This window comes from Oncorhynchus mykiss, chromosome 19, assembly GCF_057628025.1.
Source record: "Oncorhynchus mykiss isolate SJ-2025 chromosome 19, ASM5762802v1, whole genome shotgun sequence".
Lineage (NCBI taxonomy): Eukaryota > Metazoa > Chordata > Actinopteri > Salmoniformes > Salmonidae > Oncorhynchus > Oncorhynchus mykiss.
In genome coordinates, this window is record NC_143040.1 from 73,017,522 (window position 1) to 73,036,749 (window position 19,228).

Consider the following 19,228-nt stretch of genomic DNA (forward strand, 5'->3'; position numbering starts at 1 on the left):
TGTCAGTGAAACGTAGTGTATCCTGTCATCTTCGCCCTGGCCCGTCTCGTTGATCCTCTCAGCTCTCTGTGTGTCAGTGAAACGTAGTGTATCCTGTCATCTTCGCCCTGGCCCGTCTCGTTGATCCTCTCAGCTCTCTGTGTGTCAGTGAAACGTAGTGTATCCTGTCATCTTCGCCCTGGCCCGTCTCGTTGATCCTCTCAGCTCTCTGTGTGTCAGTGAAACGTAGTGTATCCTGTCATCTTCGCCCTGGCTGTCTCCATACATCCTCCATTCTGATCTAGTCATTTGGTTATTTTTATTCACATCATATCATCAGCCGACGCTGTGAAGGATGACAAACAGCCTAAAGCAAACACATTACCATGGTTTCCTAGAGAGACGCCCCAAGAGGAAGAGAGGCTCAATGATAATTGTATCAATATTTTGCTGAACACATTGATCATCTAGAAAATGTTTGTTCTCCATTGGCTGTACCTTCCTCTCTTTCTCATTGGCTGTCCCCTCCTCTCATGGCTGTACCCTCCTCTACTCTCATTGGCTGTCCCCTCCTCTTCTCTCATGGCTGTCCCCTCCTCTACTCTCATTGGCTGTCCCCTCCTCTACTCTCATGGCTGTCACCTCCTCTACTCTCATTGGCTGTCCCCTCCTCTCCTCTCATGGCTGTCACCTCTCTTCTCATGGCTGTCACCTCCTCTACTCTCATTGGCTGTACCCTCCTCTACTCTCATTGGCTGTCACCTCCTCTCCTCTCATGGCTGTCACCTCCTCTACTCTCATTGGCTGTACCCTCCTCTACTCTCATTGGCTGTCACCACCTCTCTTCTCATGGCTGTCACCTCCTCTCCTCTCATGGCTGTCACCTCCTCTCCTCTCATGCCTGTCACCTCCTCTCCTCTCATGGCTGTCACCTCCTCTCCTCTCATGGCTGCCCCCTCCTCTCCTCTCCTCTCCTCTCCTCTGCTCTCCTCTGCTCTCCTCTCAACCTCCTCTCCTCTCCTCTCCTCTCATGGCTGCCCCCTCCTCTCCTCTCCTCTCCTCTCCCCTCCTCTCAACCTCCTCTCCTCTCCTCTTCTGTCTGAGCGACTCTCAACCTCCTCTCCTCTCATGGCTGCCCCCTCCTCTCCTCTGCTCTCCTCTCAACCTCCTCTCCTCTCCTCTTCTGTCTGAGCGACTCTCAACATCTCCAAAGCGAAAGAAAACAGTCAAAGAAAACAGTCCAGGACTCTAGAGTGGTCACAGTTAAGAGCCTGCTATAAACACAGTATTCTCTCTGACGCTCTCTCTCTCTTTCTCTCCCTCTCTGAAAGACACTTAGCCAGCACCCCCCTTCTACTCTCCACGCAATCACTACAAAGGTGTCTTTCAGCTGTGGGGTAATCACCACAATGGTGTACAGCTGCAGTGATCGGTAAGCTGCTCTGACAGCTGACTCTTAAAGTTAATGAGGGAGATATAAGTCTCCAACTTCAGTGATTTTTGCAATTCGTTCCAGTCATTGGCAGCAGAGAACTGGAAGGAAAGGCGGCCAAAGGAGGAATTGGCTTTGGGGGTGACCAGTGAGATATTCAGTGCCTTGCGAAAGTATTCGGCCCCCTTGAACTTTGCGACCTTTTGCCACATTTCAGGCTTCAAACATAAAGATATAAAACTGTATTTTTTTGTGAAGAATCAACAACAAGTGGGACACAATCATGAAGTGGAACGACATTTATTGGATATTTCAAACTTTTTTAACAAATCAAAAACTGAAAAATTGTGCGTGCAAAATTATTCAGCCCCCTTAAGTTAATACTTTGTAGCGCCACCTTTTGCTGCGATTACAGCTGTAAGTCGCTTGGGGTATGTCTCAATCAGTTTTGCACATCGAGAGACTGACATTTTTTCCCATTCCTCCTTGCAAATCAGCTCGAGCTCAGTGAGGTTGGATGGAGAGCATTTGTGAACAGCAGTTTTCAGTTCTTTCCACAGATTCTCGATTGGATTCAGGTCTGGACTTTGACTTGGCCATTCTAACACCTGTATATGTTTATTTTTGAACCATTCCATTGTAGATTTTGCTTTATGTTTTGGATCATTGTCTTGTTGGAAGACAAATCTCCGTCCCAGTCTCAGGTCTTTTGCAGACTCCATCAGAATACAGAATGGTCCTGTATTTGGCTCCATCCATCTTCCCATCAATTTTAACCATCTTCCCTGTCCCTGCTGAAGAAAAGCAGGCCCAAACCATGATGCTGCCACCACCATGTTTGACAGTGGGGATGGTGTGTTCAGCTGTGTTGCTTTTACGCCAAACATAACGTTTTGCATTGTTGCCAAAAAGTTCAATTTTGGTTTCATCTGACCAGAGCACCTTCTTCCACATGTTTGGTGTGTCTCCCAGGTGGCTTGTGGCAAACTTTAAACTACACTTTTTATGGATATCTTTAAGAAATGGCTTTCTTCTTGCCACTCTTCCATAAAGGCCAGATTTGTGCAATATACGACTGATTGTTGTCCTATGGACAGAGTCTCCCACCTCAGCTGTAGATCTCTGCAGTTCATCCAGAGTGATCATGGGCCTCTTGGCTGCATCTCTGATCAGTCTTCTCCTTGTATGAGCTGAAAGTTTAGAGGGACGGCCAGGTCTTGGTAGATTTGCAGTGGTCTGATACTCCTTCCATTTCAATATTATCGCTTGCACAGTGCTCCTTGGGATGTTTAAAGCTTGGGATATCTTTTTGTATCCAAATCCGGCTTTAAACTTCTTCACAACAGTATCTCGGACCTGCCTGGTGTGTTCCTTGTTCTTCATGATGCTCTCTGCGCTTTTAACGGACCTCTGAGACTATCACAGTGCAGGTGCATTGATACGGAGACTTGATTACACACAGGTGGATTGTATTTATCATCATTAGTCATTTAGGTCAACATTAGATCATTCAGAGATCCTCACTGAACTTCTGGAGAGAGTTAGCTGCACTGAAAGTAAAGGGGCTGAGTAATTTTGCACGCCCAATTTTTCAGTTTTTGATTTGTTAAAAAAGTTTGAAATATCCAATAAATGACGTTCCACTTCTTGATTGTGTCCCACTTGTTGTTGATTCTTCACAAAAAAATACAGTTTTATATCTTTATGTTTGAAGCCTGAAATGTGGCAAAAGGTCGCAAAGTTCAAGGGGGCCAAATACTTTCGCAAGGCACTGTACCTGCTGGAGTGCGTGCTACGGGTGGGTGCTGCTATGGTGACTAGTGAGCTGAGATAAGGCGGAGCTTTTACCCAGCAAAGACTTACAGATGACCTGGGGCCAGTAGGTTTGGCGACGAGTATATAGCGAGGACCAGCCAACGAAGAGTGTACAGGTCGCAGTGGTGGGTAGTATATGGGGCTTTGGTGACAAAACGGATGGCACTGTGATAGACTGCATCCAATTTGCTGAGTAGAGTGTTGGAGGCTAATTTGTAAATGACATCGCCAAAGTCGAGTATCGGTAGGAGAGTCAGTTTTACGAGGATAAGTTTGGTAGCATGAGTGAAGGAGGCTTTGTTGCGAAATAGGATGCCGATTGTAGATTAACTCTCAGATTGTTAAGGAATACTAAAAGCTATCAAGCCCTGGACAAACCTGCTGTTCACTATTTAACAAACACACACACAGTCCCTGTCTGAGGAGTGACATAATCTGCCTCCTCACACACACACACACACACACACACACACACACACACACAAACACAGACACACACACACACACACACACACACACACACACACACACACAAACACTCTCTGTCTGAGGAGTTACGCAACATCGTGTCCCTGTCCTCTCAGGACATGACATGTTAATGAGAAACAGGAAGCCAGTGTTTCCACAGGAGTTCCAAAGAGCTTTCACTCTCAATCTGTTTTTACAAAGGATATAGCCTGGTTATTGTTAAAAGCATATAGCCTTTGGTTTATTCGGCTAATCTTTTCCTACTATGCATTGTTGGTTAAGGGCTTGCAAGTAAGTAAGTATTTGGCTCATTTGACAAATAACATTACATTTTATTTTATTTGAATACAGTCCTCCTCTCAGAATACTACAGTCCTCCTTTCAGAATACAGTCCTCCTGTCAGAATACTACAGTCCTCCTTTCAGAATACAGTCCTCCTGTCAGAATACAGTCCTCCTTTCAGAATACAGTCCTCCTTTCAGAATACAGTCCTCCTGTCAGAATACAGTCCTCCTTTCAGAATACAGTCCTCCTTTCAGAATACAGTCCTCCTTTCAGAATACAGTCCTCCTGTCAGAATACTACAGTCCTCCTCTCAGAATACTACAGTCCTCCTGTCAGAATACTACAGTCCTCCTTTCAGAATACAGTCCTCCTGTCAGAATACTACAGTCCTCCTTTCAGAATACAGTCCTCCTGTCAGAATACAGTCCTCCTTTCAGAATACAGTCCTCCTTTCAGAATACAGTCCTCCTTTCAGAATACAGTCCTCCTGTCAGAATACAGTCCTCCTTTCAGAATACAGTCCTCCTTTCAGAATACAGTCCTCCTTTCAGAATACAGTCCTCCTTTCAGAATACAGTCCTCCTTTCAGAATACTACAGTCCTCCTGTCAGAATACTACAGTCCTCCTTTCAGAATACTACAGTCCTCCTGTCAGAATACAGTCCTCCTTTCAGAATACAGTCTTCCTGTCAGAATACAGTCCTCCTTTCAGAATACAGTCCTCCTTTCAGAATACAGTCCTCCTGTCAGAATACAGTCCTCCTTTCAGAATACAGTCCTCCTTTCAGAATACAGTCCTCCTTTCAGAATACAGTCCTCCTTTCAGAATACAGTCCTCCTTTCAGAATACTACAGTCCTCCTGTCAGAATACTACAGTCCTCCTGTCAGAATACTACAGTCCTCCTTTCAGAATACTACAGTCCTCCTTTCAGAATACAGTCCTCCTGTCAGAATACTACAGTCCTCCTGTCAGAATACTACAGTCCTCCTTTCAGAATACAGTCCTCCTGTCAGAATACTACAGTCCTCCTGTCAGAATACTACAGTCCTCCTGTCAGAATACTACAGTCCTCCTTTCAGAATACAGTCCTCCTTTCAGAATACTACAGTCCTCCTTTCAGAATACAGTCCTCCTTTCAGAATACTACAGTCCTCCTTTCAGAATACTACAGTCCTCCTTTCAGAATAATACAGTCCTCCTGTCAGAATACTACAGTTCTCCTTTCAGAATACAGTCCTCCTTTCAGAATACTACAGTCCTCCTGTCAGAATACTACAGTCCTCCTTTCAGAATACTACAGTCCTCCTTTCAGAATAATACAGTCCTCCTTTCAGAATACAGTCCTCCTGTCAGAATACTACAGTTCTCCTTTCAGAATACTACAGTCCTCCTGTCAGAATACTACAGTCCTCCTTTCAGAATACTACAGTCCTCCTTTCAGAATACTACAGTCCTCCTTTCAGAATACAGTCCTCCTGTCAGAATACTACAGTTCTCCTTTCAGAATACTACAGTCCTCCTTTCAGAATACTACAGTCCTCCTTTCAGAATACTACAGTTCTCCTTTCAGAATACTACAGTCCTCCTGTCAGAATACAGTCCTCCTTTCAGAATACTACAGTCCTCCTTTCAGAATACTACAGTCCTCCTTTCAGAATAAAGTCCTCCTTTCAGAATACAGTCCTCCTCTCAGAATACAGTCCTCCTCTCAGAATACAGTCCTCCTTTCAGAATACAGTCCTCCTCTCAGAATACAGTCCTCCTTTCAGAATACTACAGTCCTCCTTTCAGAATACAGTCCTCCTCTCAGAATACAGTCCTCCTTTCAGAATACAGTCCTCCTCTCTGAATACAGTCCTCCTCTCAGAATACAGTCCTTCTCTCAGAATACAGTCCTCCTTTCAGAATACAGTCCTCCTTTCAGAAAACAGTCCTCCTCTCAGAATACAGTCCTCCTCTCAGAATACAGTCCTCCTTTCAGAATACAGTCCTCCTCTCTGAATACAGTCCTCCTTTCAGAATACAGTCCTCTCAGAATACAGTCCTCCTCTCAGAATACAGTCCTCCTTTCAGAATACAGTCCTCCTTTCAGAATACAGTCCTCATTTCAGAATACAGTCCTCCTTTCAGATTTACAGTCCTCCTTTCAGAATACAGTCCTCTCAGAATACAGTCCTCTCAGAATACAGTCCTCCTCTCAGAATACAGTCCTCCTTTCAGAATACAGCCCTCCTTTCAGAATACAGTCCTCATTTCAGAATACAGTCCTCCTCTCAGACTACAGTCCTCCTTTCAGAATACAGTCCTCCTTTCAGAATACAGTCCTCTCAGAATACAGTCCTCTCAGAATACAGTCCTCCTCTCAGAATACAGTCCTCCTTTCAGAATACAGCCCTCCTTTCAGAATACAGTCCTCATTTCAGAATACAGTCCTCCTTTCAGATTTACAGTCCTCCTTTCAGAATACAGTCCTCCTTTCAGAATACAGTCCTCCTCTCAGAATACAGTCCTCCTTTCAGAATACTACAGTCCTCCTCTCAGAATACAGTCCTCCTTTCAGAATACAGTCCTCCTCTCAGAATACAGTCCTCCTCTCAGAATACAGTCCTCCTGTCAGAATACAGTCCTCCTTTCAGAATACAGTCCTCCTCTCAGAATACAGTCCTCTCAGAATAGAGTCCTCCTTTCAGAATACAGTCCTCTCAGAATACAGTCCACCTCTCAGAATACAGTCCTCCTTTCAGAATACAGTCCTCCTCTCTGAATACAGTCCTCCTTGCAGAATACAGTCCTCCTTTCAGAATACAGTCCTCCTTTCAGAATACAGTCCTCCTCTCTGAATACAGTCTTCCTTTCAGAATACAGTCCTCCTTTCAGAATACAGTCCTCCTTTCAGAATACAGTCCTCCGTGGCCTGGCTGGTCTAGTGGTAATGTTGCAGCATCAGGTGTCTAAGTCAAAGCCTCAACTCTGTTCCACTTGAAATATTGACCGTAATTCAAATCCACAAACCTTTGGGGAGCAACATTACAACATTATACCGGGACAGTCTGCTGTTCCCTACTGCATCAATAGCCACTACAGGGGGAGGCAAATTGAGACAGACTCTGGCCAGGACTCAGACTCTGTTCGTGCTCTGGCAGTTCCAAGGGGAAGAGAGGGAGTCAGCAGTGTGATTCAGTCTATACTGTAGAAAACTCCCCACTCACCTCTGAGTCGTAAATGACACCCTATTCCCTATATAGGGTTTTATTTGGGATGCACCCTCCATCTATGAGTCACTAGTCTAACACACACCCAACCCCCCCAGCCCACTCTCTCCCTCTCTCTCACTCTGTTCTCTTTCTCTGTCCCATTATCCCTCCCTCAGACGATGTTCTGTAGCGTGAAACCAACCCGGTTCCAGAGAGAACGACTGGGCATACCTAGGGGCTGCTGTAAGCATTCAGGGTTAATTGTCATGGAGACACAGATCGGCAAAACAAATTACACCCAGAGAAACACGATCCCGACGTTGTGAGCTATCCTCTCCCCATCACTGTTCCTCCAATTTAAATATTTCATTTGTAAAAGGTCTGGAAACAAAGAAGTTGTGCAACCTGTCTCATGAGAGGCAGTGATCTGGCAGTAGTATCATAGAAAGGCCTACAACCATGTCTGAGAGACCAGAATATATGAGCTGATCTGGCAGTAGAATCACAGAGAGACCAGAATATATGAGCTGATCTGGCAGTAGTATCAAAGGGAGACCAGAATATATTAGCTGATCTGGCAGTAGAATCACAGAGAGACCAGAATATATTAGCTGATCTGGCAGTAGTATCATAGGGAGACCAGAATATATTAGCTGATCTGGCAGTAGTATCATAGGGAGACCAGAATATATTAGCTGATCTGGCAGTAGTATCATAGGGAGACCAGAATGTATTAGCTGATCTGGCAGTAGTGACACACGGAAACCAGAATATATTAGCTGATCTGGCAGTAGTATCATGGAGAGAACAGAATAGATTATCTGATCTGGCAGTAGTGTCACAGACACCAGAATACATTATCTGATCTGCCAGGAATATCATAGGGAGACCAGAATATATGAGCTGATCTGGCAGTAGTATCACAGACACCAGAATATATCAGCTGATCTGGCAGTAGTATTATAGAGAGACCAGAATATATTAGCTGATCTGGCAGTAGTATTATAGAGAGACCAGAATATATGAGCTGATCTGGCAGTAGTGTCACAGACACCAGAATATATCAGCTGATCTGGCAGTAGTATTATAGAGAGACCAGAATATATTAGCTGATCTGGCAGTAGTACCATCAATGAATTAGCTGCAGTGGTATTATAGAGAGAACTGAATATATAAACTGATCTGGAAGTTGTGTAATAGATAAACCAGAGTATATTGGCTGATCTGGCAGTAGTATCATAGAGAGACCAGAATATATTAGCTGATCTGGCAGTAGTATCATCAATTAATTAGCTGCAGTGGTATTATAGCGAGGTCTGCACAACGCATCACCGGGGGCAAACTACCTGCCCTCCAGGACACCTACACCACCCGATGTCACAGGAAGGCCATAAATATCATCAAGGACAACAACCACCCGAGCCACTGCCTGTTCACCCCGCTATCATCCAGAAGGCGAGGTCAGTACAGGTGCATCAAAGCAGGGACCGAGAGACTGAAAAACAGCTTCTATCTCAAGGCCATCAGACTGTTAAACAGCCACCACTAACATTGAGTGGCTGCTGCCAACATACTGACTCAACTCCAGCCACATTAATAATGGGAATTGATGGAAATTGATGTAAAATATATCACTAGCCACTTTAAACAATGCTACTTAATATAATGTTTACATACCCTACATTATTTATCTCATATGTATACGTATATACTGTACTCTATATCATCTACTGCATCTTTATGTAATACATGTATCACTAGCCACTTTAAACTATGCCACTTTGTTTACATACTCATCTCATATGTATATACTGTACTCGATACCATCTACTAGGTTTGCCTATGCTGTTCTGTACCATCACTCATTCATATATCTTTATGTACATATTCTTTATCCCTTTACACTTGTGTGTATAAGGTAGTAGTTTTGGAATTGTTAGGTTAGATTACTCGTTGGTTATTACTGCATTGTCGGAACTAGAAGCACAAGCATTTCGCTACACTCGCATTAACATCTGCTAACCATGTGTATGTGACAAATAAAATTTGATTTGACTTGATTTATTATAGCGATAACAGAATATATAAACTGACCTGGAAGTAGTGTCATAGAGACCAGAATATATGAGCTGATCTGGCAGTAGTATCATAGAGACCAGAATATATTAGCTGATCTGGCAGTAGTATCATAGAGACCAGAATATATGAGTTAATCTGGCAGTAGTATCATAGAGACCAGAATATATTATCTGATCTGGCAGTAGTATTATAGAGACCAGAATATATTAGCTGATCTGGCAGGAGTGTTATAGAGAGACCTGAATACATTAGCTGATCTGGCAGGAGTGTTATAGAGAGACCTGAATATATTAGCTGATCTGGTAGTAGTGTCACAGACACCAGAATATATTAGCTGATCTGGCAGGAGTGTTATAGAGAGACCAGAATATATTAGCTGATCTGGCAGTAGTATTATAGAGACCAGAATAAATTAGCTGATCTGACAGTAGTGTTATAGACACCAGAATATATTAGCTGATCTGGAAGTAGACACAGGGAGAACAGAAGATATTAGATGATCTGGTAGTAGTGACACAGACACCAGAATATATTAGCTGATCTGGCAGTAATATCATAGGGAGACCAGAATATATTAGCTGATCTGGCAGTATTATCATAGAAACCAGAATATATTAGCTGATCTGGAGTATTATCATAGAAACCAGAACATATTAGATGATCTGGCAGTAGTATCATAGAGAGATCTGAATATATTAGCTGATCTGGCAGTAGTATCATAGAGAGACCAGAATATATTAGCTGATCTGGCAATAGTACCATCAATGAATTAGCTGCAGTGGTATTATAGAGAGAACTGAATATATAAACTGATCTGGAAGTAGTGTCATAGATAAACCAGAGTATATTAGCTGATCTGGCAGTAGTATAACAGAGACCAGAATATAATAGCTGATCTGGCAGTAGTATCATAGAGAGACCAGAATATATTAGCTGATCTGGCAATAGTACCATCAATGAATTAGCTGCAGTGGTATTATAGAGAGAACTGAATATATAAACTGATCTGGAAGTAGTGTCATAGATAAACCAGAGTATATTAGCTGATCTGGCAGTAGTATAACAGAGACCAGAATATAATAGCTGATCTGGCAGTAGTATCATAGAGAGACCAGAATATATTAGCTGATCTGGCAGTAGTATCATAGCGAGACCAGAATATATTAGCTGATCTGGCAGTAGTATCATAGAGAGACCATAATATATTAGCTGATCTGGCAGTAGTATCGTCAATGAATTAGCTGCTAGTCTCACACTTAAATCAGCAAGAGTAAAATAAACCCAAAGCAAATTTCTTAATCATTTTAGAATTTAAAGGTGCAATCTGCTATTCAAACAACAACAAAGTGGTTTTCCTGACACTTTTTATGTGGGGTAAGAAGCAGAGGGATCGAGCTGGAGAGATGTAACCACTCTAAAATCAATCCCAGATTGGCCCTTTAAACCAGTAATCAGCAGTGAGAGTTTGATGGGAAAGTTAACCATAATAGATTGTAATTGTAGACAGCTCTCACCGGGTCGCCTGGTGCTGGAACTGTTCTGTTTACTCTCCTTATTAACCAGCTGTTTGATCCACAAGGTCGGAGCCGTAATCTCTGCAACGATACAGGTAGAGAACAGGGGCGCGTTTAGCAGGATACAATGTTTTGGAACGTTCAGAAATATGCTATTTAGAACAAAAATGCCTCTCTCTCTCTGACATGTAGTATAAGGAATCACGTTGGCTCTGTTCATTAGCAACGTTTGCGAACGCAAATCAGGTACAGTCAGAATACATCAGCAACAGAAACTACAGTACAGTATGAAGACTAAAACTAAAACTGCTCCTCCAATAGAAATCACCGATCACACTTGTTGTCATGGCGACGTTGACTAGCTAAACTCATGCGTAGAAACACGTCATCGGGTCTAACGGTCGTGTTTCTGTCGAACCAGGCCATCAAATCAAAGGCAGTCCTCCCATAGAAAGTTGTTTTTGACAAAAATGAAAACGTGTCAGTTTGTCACATTCACAACGTTGTAGTACTGACAGGTTCCGCTACTTAAAACACTGGCTCGAAGCTAGGATACATTTTTCACATCTCCAATTGATTTGCCAAACCCTAAACACCGGTCTGGTCGGTCAAGTCTGCTTCGCAATTCGTTCCCGGAAGTTTTGCGATGTTGCACCTCTGGGTTTGAAAACTCTGCGCTATAACATATATAGGAGGTTGGAGCTGTGGGCTCTGCAACGAGATATATATTAGATATTATTGATATTAGAAACCTACTGGGTCATCGACCTACTGGGTCATTGATAATGGAATTTATATGTTTAAATTAATGACTAGAATATTATACCCTGAAACCATATAATTGTATGAAATGTATTAGAGTCATAAAACTATAATTTGATGATTTGTGTAGTTTTAGTCAGAATTAGAACAAGGGCCTTTTGTTCCTTTTTAGTATGTAAGCAGGGTGCATGTGGGAAACAAATGATAAGAGGAGCTATCGACAGACAAGCTGGACCACTGTGTTCCTTACAGGATATTCTGTCTCTGAACTTGTATGTATGTGTGTAGGATATCTACTGCTTGTGTGTGAAGGTATGTGCATAAGGAGCCCGTATAAAATGGATGGTCGACTCAGTAACCTACTGGGCCTACTGGGTCATACATCGACTTAGTAACCTACTGGGTCATACATCGACTTAGTAACCTACTGGGTCATACATCGACTTAGTAACCTACTGGGTCATACATCGACTCAGTAACCTACTGGGTCATACATCGACTTAGTAACCTACTGGGTCATACATCGACTCAGTAACCTACTGGGTCATACATCGACTTAGTAACCTACTGGGTCATACATCGACTCAGTAACCTACTGGGTCATACATCGACTTAGTAACCTACTGGGTCATACATCGACTTAGTAACCTACTGGGTCATACATCGACTTAGTAACCTACTGGGTCATACATCGACTCAGTAACTTACTGGGTCATACATCAACTTACTAACCTACTGGGTCATACATCGACTTAGTAACCTACTGGGTCATACACCGACTCAGTAACCTACTAGGTCATACATCGACTTAGTAACCTACTGGGTCATACATCGACTTAGTAACCTACTGGGTCATACATCGACTCAGTAACCTACTGGGTCATCCATCGACTTAGTAACCTACTGGGTCATACATCGACTTAGTAACCTACTGGGTCATACATCGACTCAGTAACCTACTAGGTCATACATCGACTTAGTAACCTACTGGGTCATACATCGACTTAGTAACCTACTGGGTCATACATCGACTCAGTAACCTACTGGGTCATACATCGACTTAGTAACCTACTGGGTCATACATCGACTTAGTAACCTACTGGGTCATACATCGACTCAGTAACCTACTGGGTCATACATCGACTCAGTAACCTACTGGGTCATACATCGACTCAGTAACTTACTGGGTCATACATCGACTTAGTAACCTACTGGGTCATACATCGACTTAGTAACCTACTGGGTCATACATCGACTTAGTAACCTACTGGGTCATACATCGACTTTGTAACCTACTGGGTCATACATCGACTCAGTAACCTACTGGGTCATACATCGACTCAGTAACCTACTGGGTCATACATCGACTTAGTAACCTACTGGGTCATACATCGACTCAGTAACCTACTGGGTCATACATCGACTTAGTAACCTACTGGGTCATACATCGACTCAGTAACTTACTGGGTCATACATCGACTCAATAACCTACTGGGTCATACATCGACTTAGTAACCTACTGGGTCATACATCGACTCAGTAACCTACTGGGTCATACATCGAACAAATTCTGTAGTAGTTTAATTGAAGTTTATTTGAAGTTTAATTGAAGTTCAGTTTAAGACCATTGAGAACAAAATTCTCATATGAATTTGGTCCTTCGAGCCGGATCCCAATACCTGTCCCTGCCATCCGAAGGTACCACGCCGAAAAACCGTGCACGGGAGGGTCGTTGACCCGTAAATTAAAGACCTGTCCCCTGACATTGGGGTTCCATAACAGGCCGGTATATATCTAAGGTCGGCAGGGACGATGACGAGATCCAACCAACATTGCTTTTCCCAGTATTCAAGACTAAGGTCAGTAATCTTTATTCACGAATTTGGGGGGATGATTTAAGATATCTTTGATTTGATGTTCTAAAATATTTGGAATTTACGTTGATGGTTAACTAATTGTGCAGGTCCGAAATGACCTGAGGTAAGGTGCGCTCCCATAAATAAAGTTTAACTTAATAGATCTGGCCGACTTTGTGACAGCATGCAGGGTTTGTTAACGCAGGGATATAAATAGGTATTCTGAGATAGGATGGGGATTCTGTACAAATAGGATAACGTAAATGTTTAATTAACATGTAGTAAATTAGCCATAGATCAAATTCAAACGACATACCTAAATAAAGTCCTCGTGAAACTGGTTGATTTTTATTTATTTTATTTTTATTTAACCAGGCAAGTCAGTTAAGAACAAATTCTTATTTTCAATGACGGCCTGGGAACAGTGGGTTAACTGCCTTGTTCAGGGGGCAGAACGACAGATTTGTACCTTGTCAGCTCGGGGGTTTGAACTCGCAATCTTCCGGTTACTAGTCCAACGCTCTAACCACTAGGCTACCCTGCCGCCCCGATATACAGCGAGGATATAAACTGGGTTTTGTTTTTGTGAAATAGACGGTAATTCTACGCGAACAGGATAACCCAAACCAATTCAAAAGACAATACTGAAATAGATTCCAGAAAGAGAGGGAAGCCTAATATAGCGGAGTAAGGTACGATATATTAACTTTAAAAGTCCTTTGACACAACAGAAAACAGGTTGCCAACCGGGACTTTATGACCCCTGGGAAATAGCTTATAGATAAAGATTCCAGTAAGGAGAAACACACATCGAGACATAAAACATAGAGTGTGAGAATATGCCATAGAACATAACTATAGTAATTGGATAACGGTAGAAAGCACACACATAGATCATAGAGACTTAATAGATATACACATAGATTGTGGGGGAAAAAAGTACGAAACATGGGTAGTAAATCCTCTAAGGGAATCCCGGAATTAACGGGAGATGAGAAATATATTAATGCAGGGAAAAGATAAGAGGATTATTGAGAGAAATTGAATTGAAATTGAGAGAAAAAAAGGACGAATTTGACGGATGTTTAAATATAGGAAAACTGGAATCAATGATTAAACAAATAAATAGGGTTTGTGGAGACAAGGCAGATAAACAACGGGCAGAAGGGCTAGACACAGCGAGGGTATGGTTAGCCGAGGCGAGGAAGAGAGCTGAGGGAGAAAGGAAAAAGGGAACTACTAAGGAGGAAGAGACACAGAAAGGAGGACAGGATTTAGCAACCTTATTGGGAAAGAGGTAGAAAAGGGTTGAGGTGAGAAAAGACAAAGAACTCTGAGGAGAGAAGACAGAGAGGAACCTAAATGTTACAACTGTAGCAAGCCAGGACATTTGGCTAAGGAGTGTGAGGAACCATGAATGCACTGCGATAAGGTGGGCCACAATCACCGAGACTGTAGAGAGAAAGAGGACAGAAAGGATAGGAGAGAGGGTCAAAGGCAAGAACAGAGAGACTCAGAGGAGGAATAGAAAGGAGGCTTTAAGGAAAATAAAAGTAAGAAAGAACAGACAGGAGCAGAATATTTGATTGCCACTCTTGGGGAAATTGGAGGAAAGAGCAGGAAAGATTTTAAAAGGAAAGGGGAAACATGGAGAGTAGAAAATGGGATAAAACCCCGAGGACAGAAAGTGCTACAACTGCTATAAAACAGGCCACATGGCAGAGGATTGTAAAGGCCCCACCAAAGAACAGCAGACAGAGAAGGTTTAGGGATCGACAGACTAAATGGGTTTTAACGTTGTTCATTTTATTTTACAGGGACAGTGCACATTAATCACAGTTGTGTGTGTTTAATGGCTGGGTATTCCTATCAAGCACTTTGAGAGACTGTTTGCAGACAGACTAAATGTGTTTTAATGTTGCAAAGCAAGCTTGGGCCAAACTAGTAAAGTAGTGAGGGAATTTTATAGATTTAAAGTACAGTATTGTATCCAAGGGTAGCGCATATTCAATTAAGTACACATAACCATTGAGGAAATTTAAAACTAATGATTAGAGGGAGTACAATGGAATTATCATTATTATTAGGTTTTGTTTGTTTAGAACCTAGGGGTCGCCTTTGTGTTTGAGTAGATTTCCATGTTTCCTAGAGAAACGATATCTTAAAGGGGTACACACGCACATGGAATATTAGAAGTTTGATTTTCCGAGTTTTAATTAAACATGTGAATTCTTTAGATAAAGGGAATGTTCTGGGAACCTGGGATACAACATGGAGAAAATGTTTGATGGTTTTTCTTTAATTTGTCTACTATAGTAAGAAACACTAATGTGAAAGGGTGGTATGACTTGGCCAGGAAGTGAGCAAGATAGAGAGAGAGCAGAAGGAATTTGAGGAGAATGAGAGGGAGAGACTTGGAGTGAGGAGCAGGAGACCTGGAGCATTATGAAGGTTAGAATCTCATAATAAGCCAGGATTGAGAGAAGATAGAAGTGACACAGAATAGTTAGATGACGATGAGAAGATACCCCAATTCCCACTCATAACGTTACCCAACCCCAGAGCTGGGGACGGAACATAACCACATGTAGGGCATGAACACAGAGGGATGTAGCAAGGGCATTAGAAGGAGTAGCACATCCCTAATACAGGAATAGAGGGGGATTCAGAAAATAATTGGTACAAGGATAAGTTTCCCCATCATTGGTTAGGTATGCAGCCATATTGATACATGGGCAGAGCCACGTATCAACCGGAGGGATGGTACAGGTAAATTAGACAACACTTTGTAGAATAAGGATGGTGGAACAGGTTAGCCTGATGGATAATTAACTACTTTAAAAAAATGTTTTTATAATAAATAAATATAGAAAATGGGTAGAAGCGTTCCCAACTTACTTGGCGGACACGATTATGGTAACAAACATTTTTTAGGTCAAGATATTATCCCTAGAGTTGGTTTACTAGGATCTATCTCTTTAAATAATGGATGACATTCTAGCTAATCAGGTAGAACAAATAGAATGACAGAGTTAGGGACCAGAACAAGTAGGCATAGAAGTTGAAGATATACTAGCCGAACACATGAGAAGACTGTTTGTTAACCAAACCCGTATGTCCAAGATTTTGTGTCCAACAGGTGAATTACAGGAGAAGGTGACTCACTCAATCCAACCAGGAGACTGGGTGTGGATCTAGTCCCTGAGGAGAACAGACGGGAAGCAGACCCGTTGGGAAGGCCCATACCAGGGTCTGTTAAACCACCGCCTTGGCCAATAGAATAGCTTGGGTCCACGTTACCCATGGCGAGAAGGTATGTACACATATGAGCACGGCTGATCACACACAGAGTTAGGAGAATAGCTGAGTACCAACAGGGTCCGGGTTAGGTTTGGAAGTACAGGAGACAATTCTTAACCTCACAGCACCTATATCTGATGTAGGGTGGGCTCGTACCAGCAAAGGACGCATTCGATAGAAACTACCAAAAAGTGTGGTTAGGAACTTGCGCCCCGGGGTTATTGGTCCAACCATATCGTGTTAGTCCTCAGAGGCCAGTTATAGGAGGCTAAATTAGCCACAGGAGGAGTTTGGACCAGGATGGGAGTCTAGATGGATGCTATTGGCATCCTCAGGGAAGTTCCAGATGAATCAAATAGGTGAAGGCTTTCCCACTACATTATTTTGGTGGTGGACAATAAATACAAATGTGGATTGGATTAATGACATTTATTATAATCAACAGAGATTCGTGAATGATACCGGGGATGCAGTAAAGGGGTTCTCTGACCAAGTATCCGCCACCTCCCTCATGACCTGGTAAAATAGACTGACTCTCGATATGTTAATTGGCAGAGAAGGGCGGGGTAGGGAGGTAGAATGTTTGGGGTTCATTGCTGTGCATTTATGTTTTGATAACACAGCTCCAGACGTTATTTGACCAAGGCCCTGGCTAATTTAACCACATTAGCTCACGAATTAGCAGATAACTCCGGGGCTGGATAATGCTCTAACAAATTGGTTTGACAGTATGTTTGGGAAATGGAAAAATGTCATAATCACTGTGTTGTGGGCAACTTTGTACACCTGTATGAGTGTTTTGGTTCTGTGTGGATGTTGTTTGGTCCCCTGTGAGAGAGGTTTGATTACCAGGACTCTGGAGAGGTCAATGACGCAGCAGATGGTGAGGTACGGACCGATTCCAAGCTCCGGCCAGTGGGATGACGAATACCGTCCTCCCGGACTAGGAGATGGCTCCGTTTTTTTTAACTACGAGGAGCCAATGTTGGATGAGACTAATTTTTATGTTTAGACTGTTTTTTATGAAGATTGTAGTAAAAATCCTAACAGGAAGCGTTATAATTGGATATGGGCCTATAACAGTCATTGATGAATATCGAATGTACATGCATGTATTGGTTTGGATTATTCTTGTATAGCATTTATGTCTCTGTATTGGTTTGGATTATTCTTGTATAGCATTTATGTCTCTGTATTGGTTTGGATTATTCTTGTATAGCATTTATGTCTCTGTATTGGTTTGGATTATTCTTGTATAGCATTTATGTCTCTGTATTGGTTTGGATTATTCTTGTATAGCATTTATGTCTCTGTATTGGTTTGGATTATTCTTGTATAACATTTATGTCTCTGTATTGGTTTGGATTATTCTTGTATAGCATTTATGTCTCTGTATTGGTTTGGATTATTCTTGTATAGCATTTATGTCTCTGTATTGGTTTGGATTATTCTTGTATAGCATTTATGTCTCTGTATTGGTTTGGATTATTCTTGTATAGCATTTATGTCTCTGTATTGGTTTGGATTATTCTTGTATAGCATTTATGTCTCTGTATTGGTTTGGATTATTCTTGTATAGCATTTATGTCTCTGTATTGGTTTGGATTATTCTTGTATAACATTTATGTCTCTGTATTGGTTTGGATTATTCTTGTATAGCATTTATGTCTCTGTATTGGTTTGGATTATTCTTGTATAGCATTTATGTCTCTGTATTGGTTTGGATTATTCTTGTATAGCATTTATGTCTCTGTATTGGTTTGGATTATTCTTGTATAGCATTTATGTCTCTGTATAGTGTTTGATGTATCAGTGTGTATTATTTAGTCATGAAGGGTGGATTGATAATGGAATTTATATGTTTAAATTAATGATTAGAATATTCCACTCTGAAACCATATAATTGTATGAAATTTATCATAAACCTATAATTTGATGATTTGTGTAGTTTTAGTCAGAATTAGAACAAGGGCCTTTTGTTCCTTTTTAGTATGTAAGCAGGGTGCAAGTGGGAAACAAATGATAAGAGGAGCTATCGACAGACAAGCTGGACCACTGTGTTCCTTACATGATATTCTGTCTCCACCCTCCACGGGTCCATGAACTTGTATGTATGTGTGTAGGATATCTACTGTTTGTGTGTGAAGGTATGTGCATAAGGAGCCAGTGTAAAATGGATGTTTTTGTACAACGGGCTAGGACGTCCTCGTGAATAAACATTTAGACTAATTGTAGCTGGGTCTCCGTCTGTTTCATTCAAACAGTATCTTACAAATTCTGGGTTGCAGACTGAGTAGTTTAATTGAAGTTCAGTTTAAAATTCTCATAACAGTCATACATCGACTTAGTAACCTACTGGGTCATACATCGACTTAGTAACCTACTGGGTCATGCATCGACTCAGTAACCTACTGGGTCATACATCGACTTAGTAACCTACTGGGTCATACATCGACTTAGTAACCTACTGGGTCATACATCGACTTAGTAACCTACTGGGTCATGCATCGACTCAGTAACCTACTGGGTCATACATCGACT

The 19,228-nt window shown here is 41.9% G+C and overlaps 1 protein-coding gene across 28 annotated transcripts in view; it reads right to left on the reverse strand.

The window, feature by feature from the left end:
* Window positions 1-19,228, reverse strand: part of smoc1 (SPARC related modular calcium binding 1) — a 187,416-nt gene that overhangs the window by 75,210 nt on the left and 92,978 nt on the right. For 19 of the 28 annotated variants that reach the window (XM_090211699.1, XM_036955379.2, XM_090211698.1 and 16 more), the window contains one exon: window positions 10,770-10,850. The exons of the other annotated variants lie outside the window; for them this stretch is intronic. In XM_090211699.1, coding sequence (XP_090067825.1) covers window positions 10,770-10,850 — 81 coding nt within the window. The remainder of the gene's footprint in view (window positions 1-10,769; window positions 10,851-19,228) is intronic. 28 annotated transcript variants of the gene reach the window in all.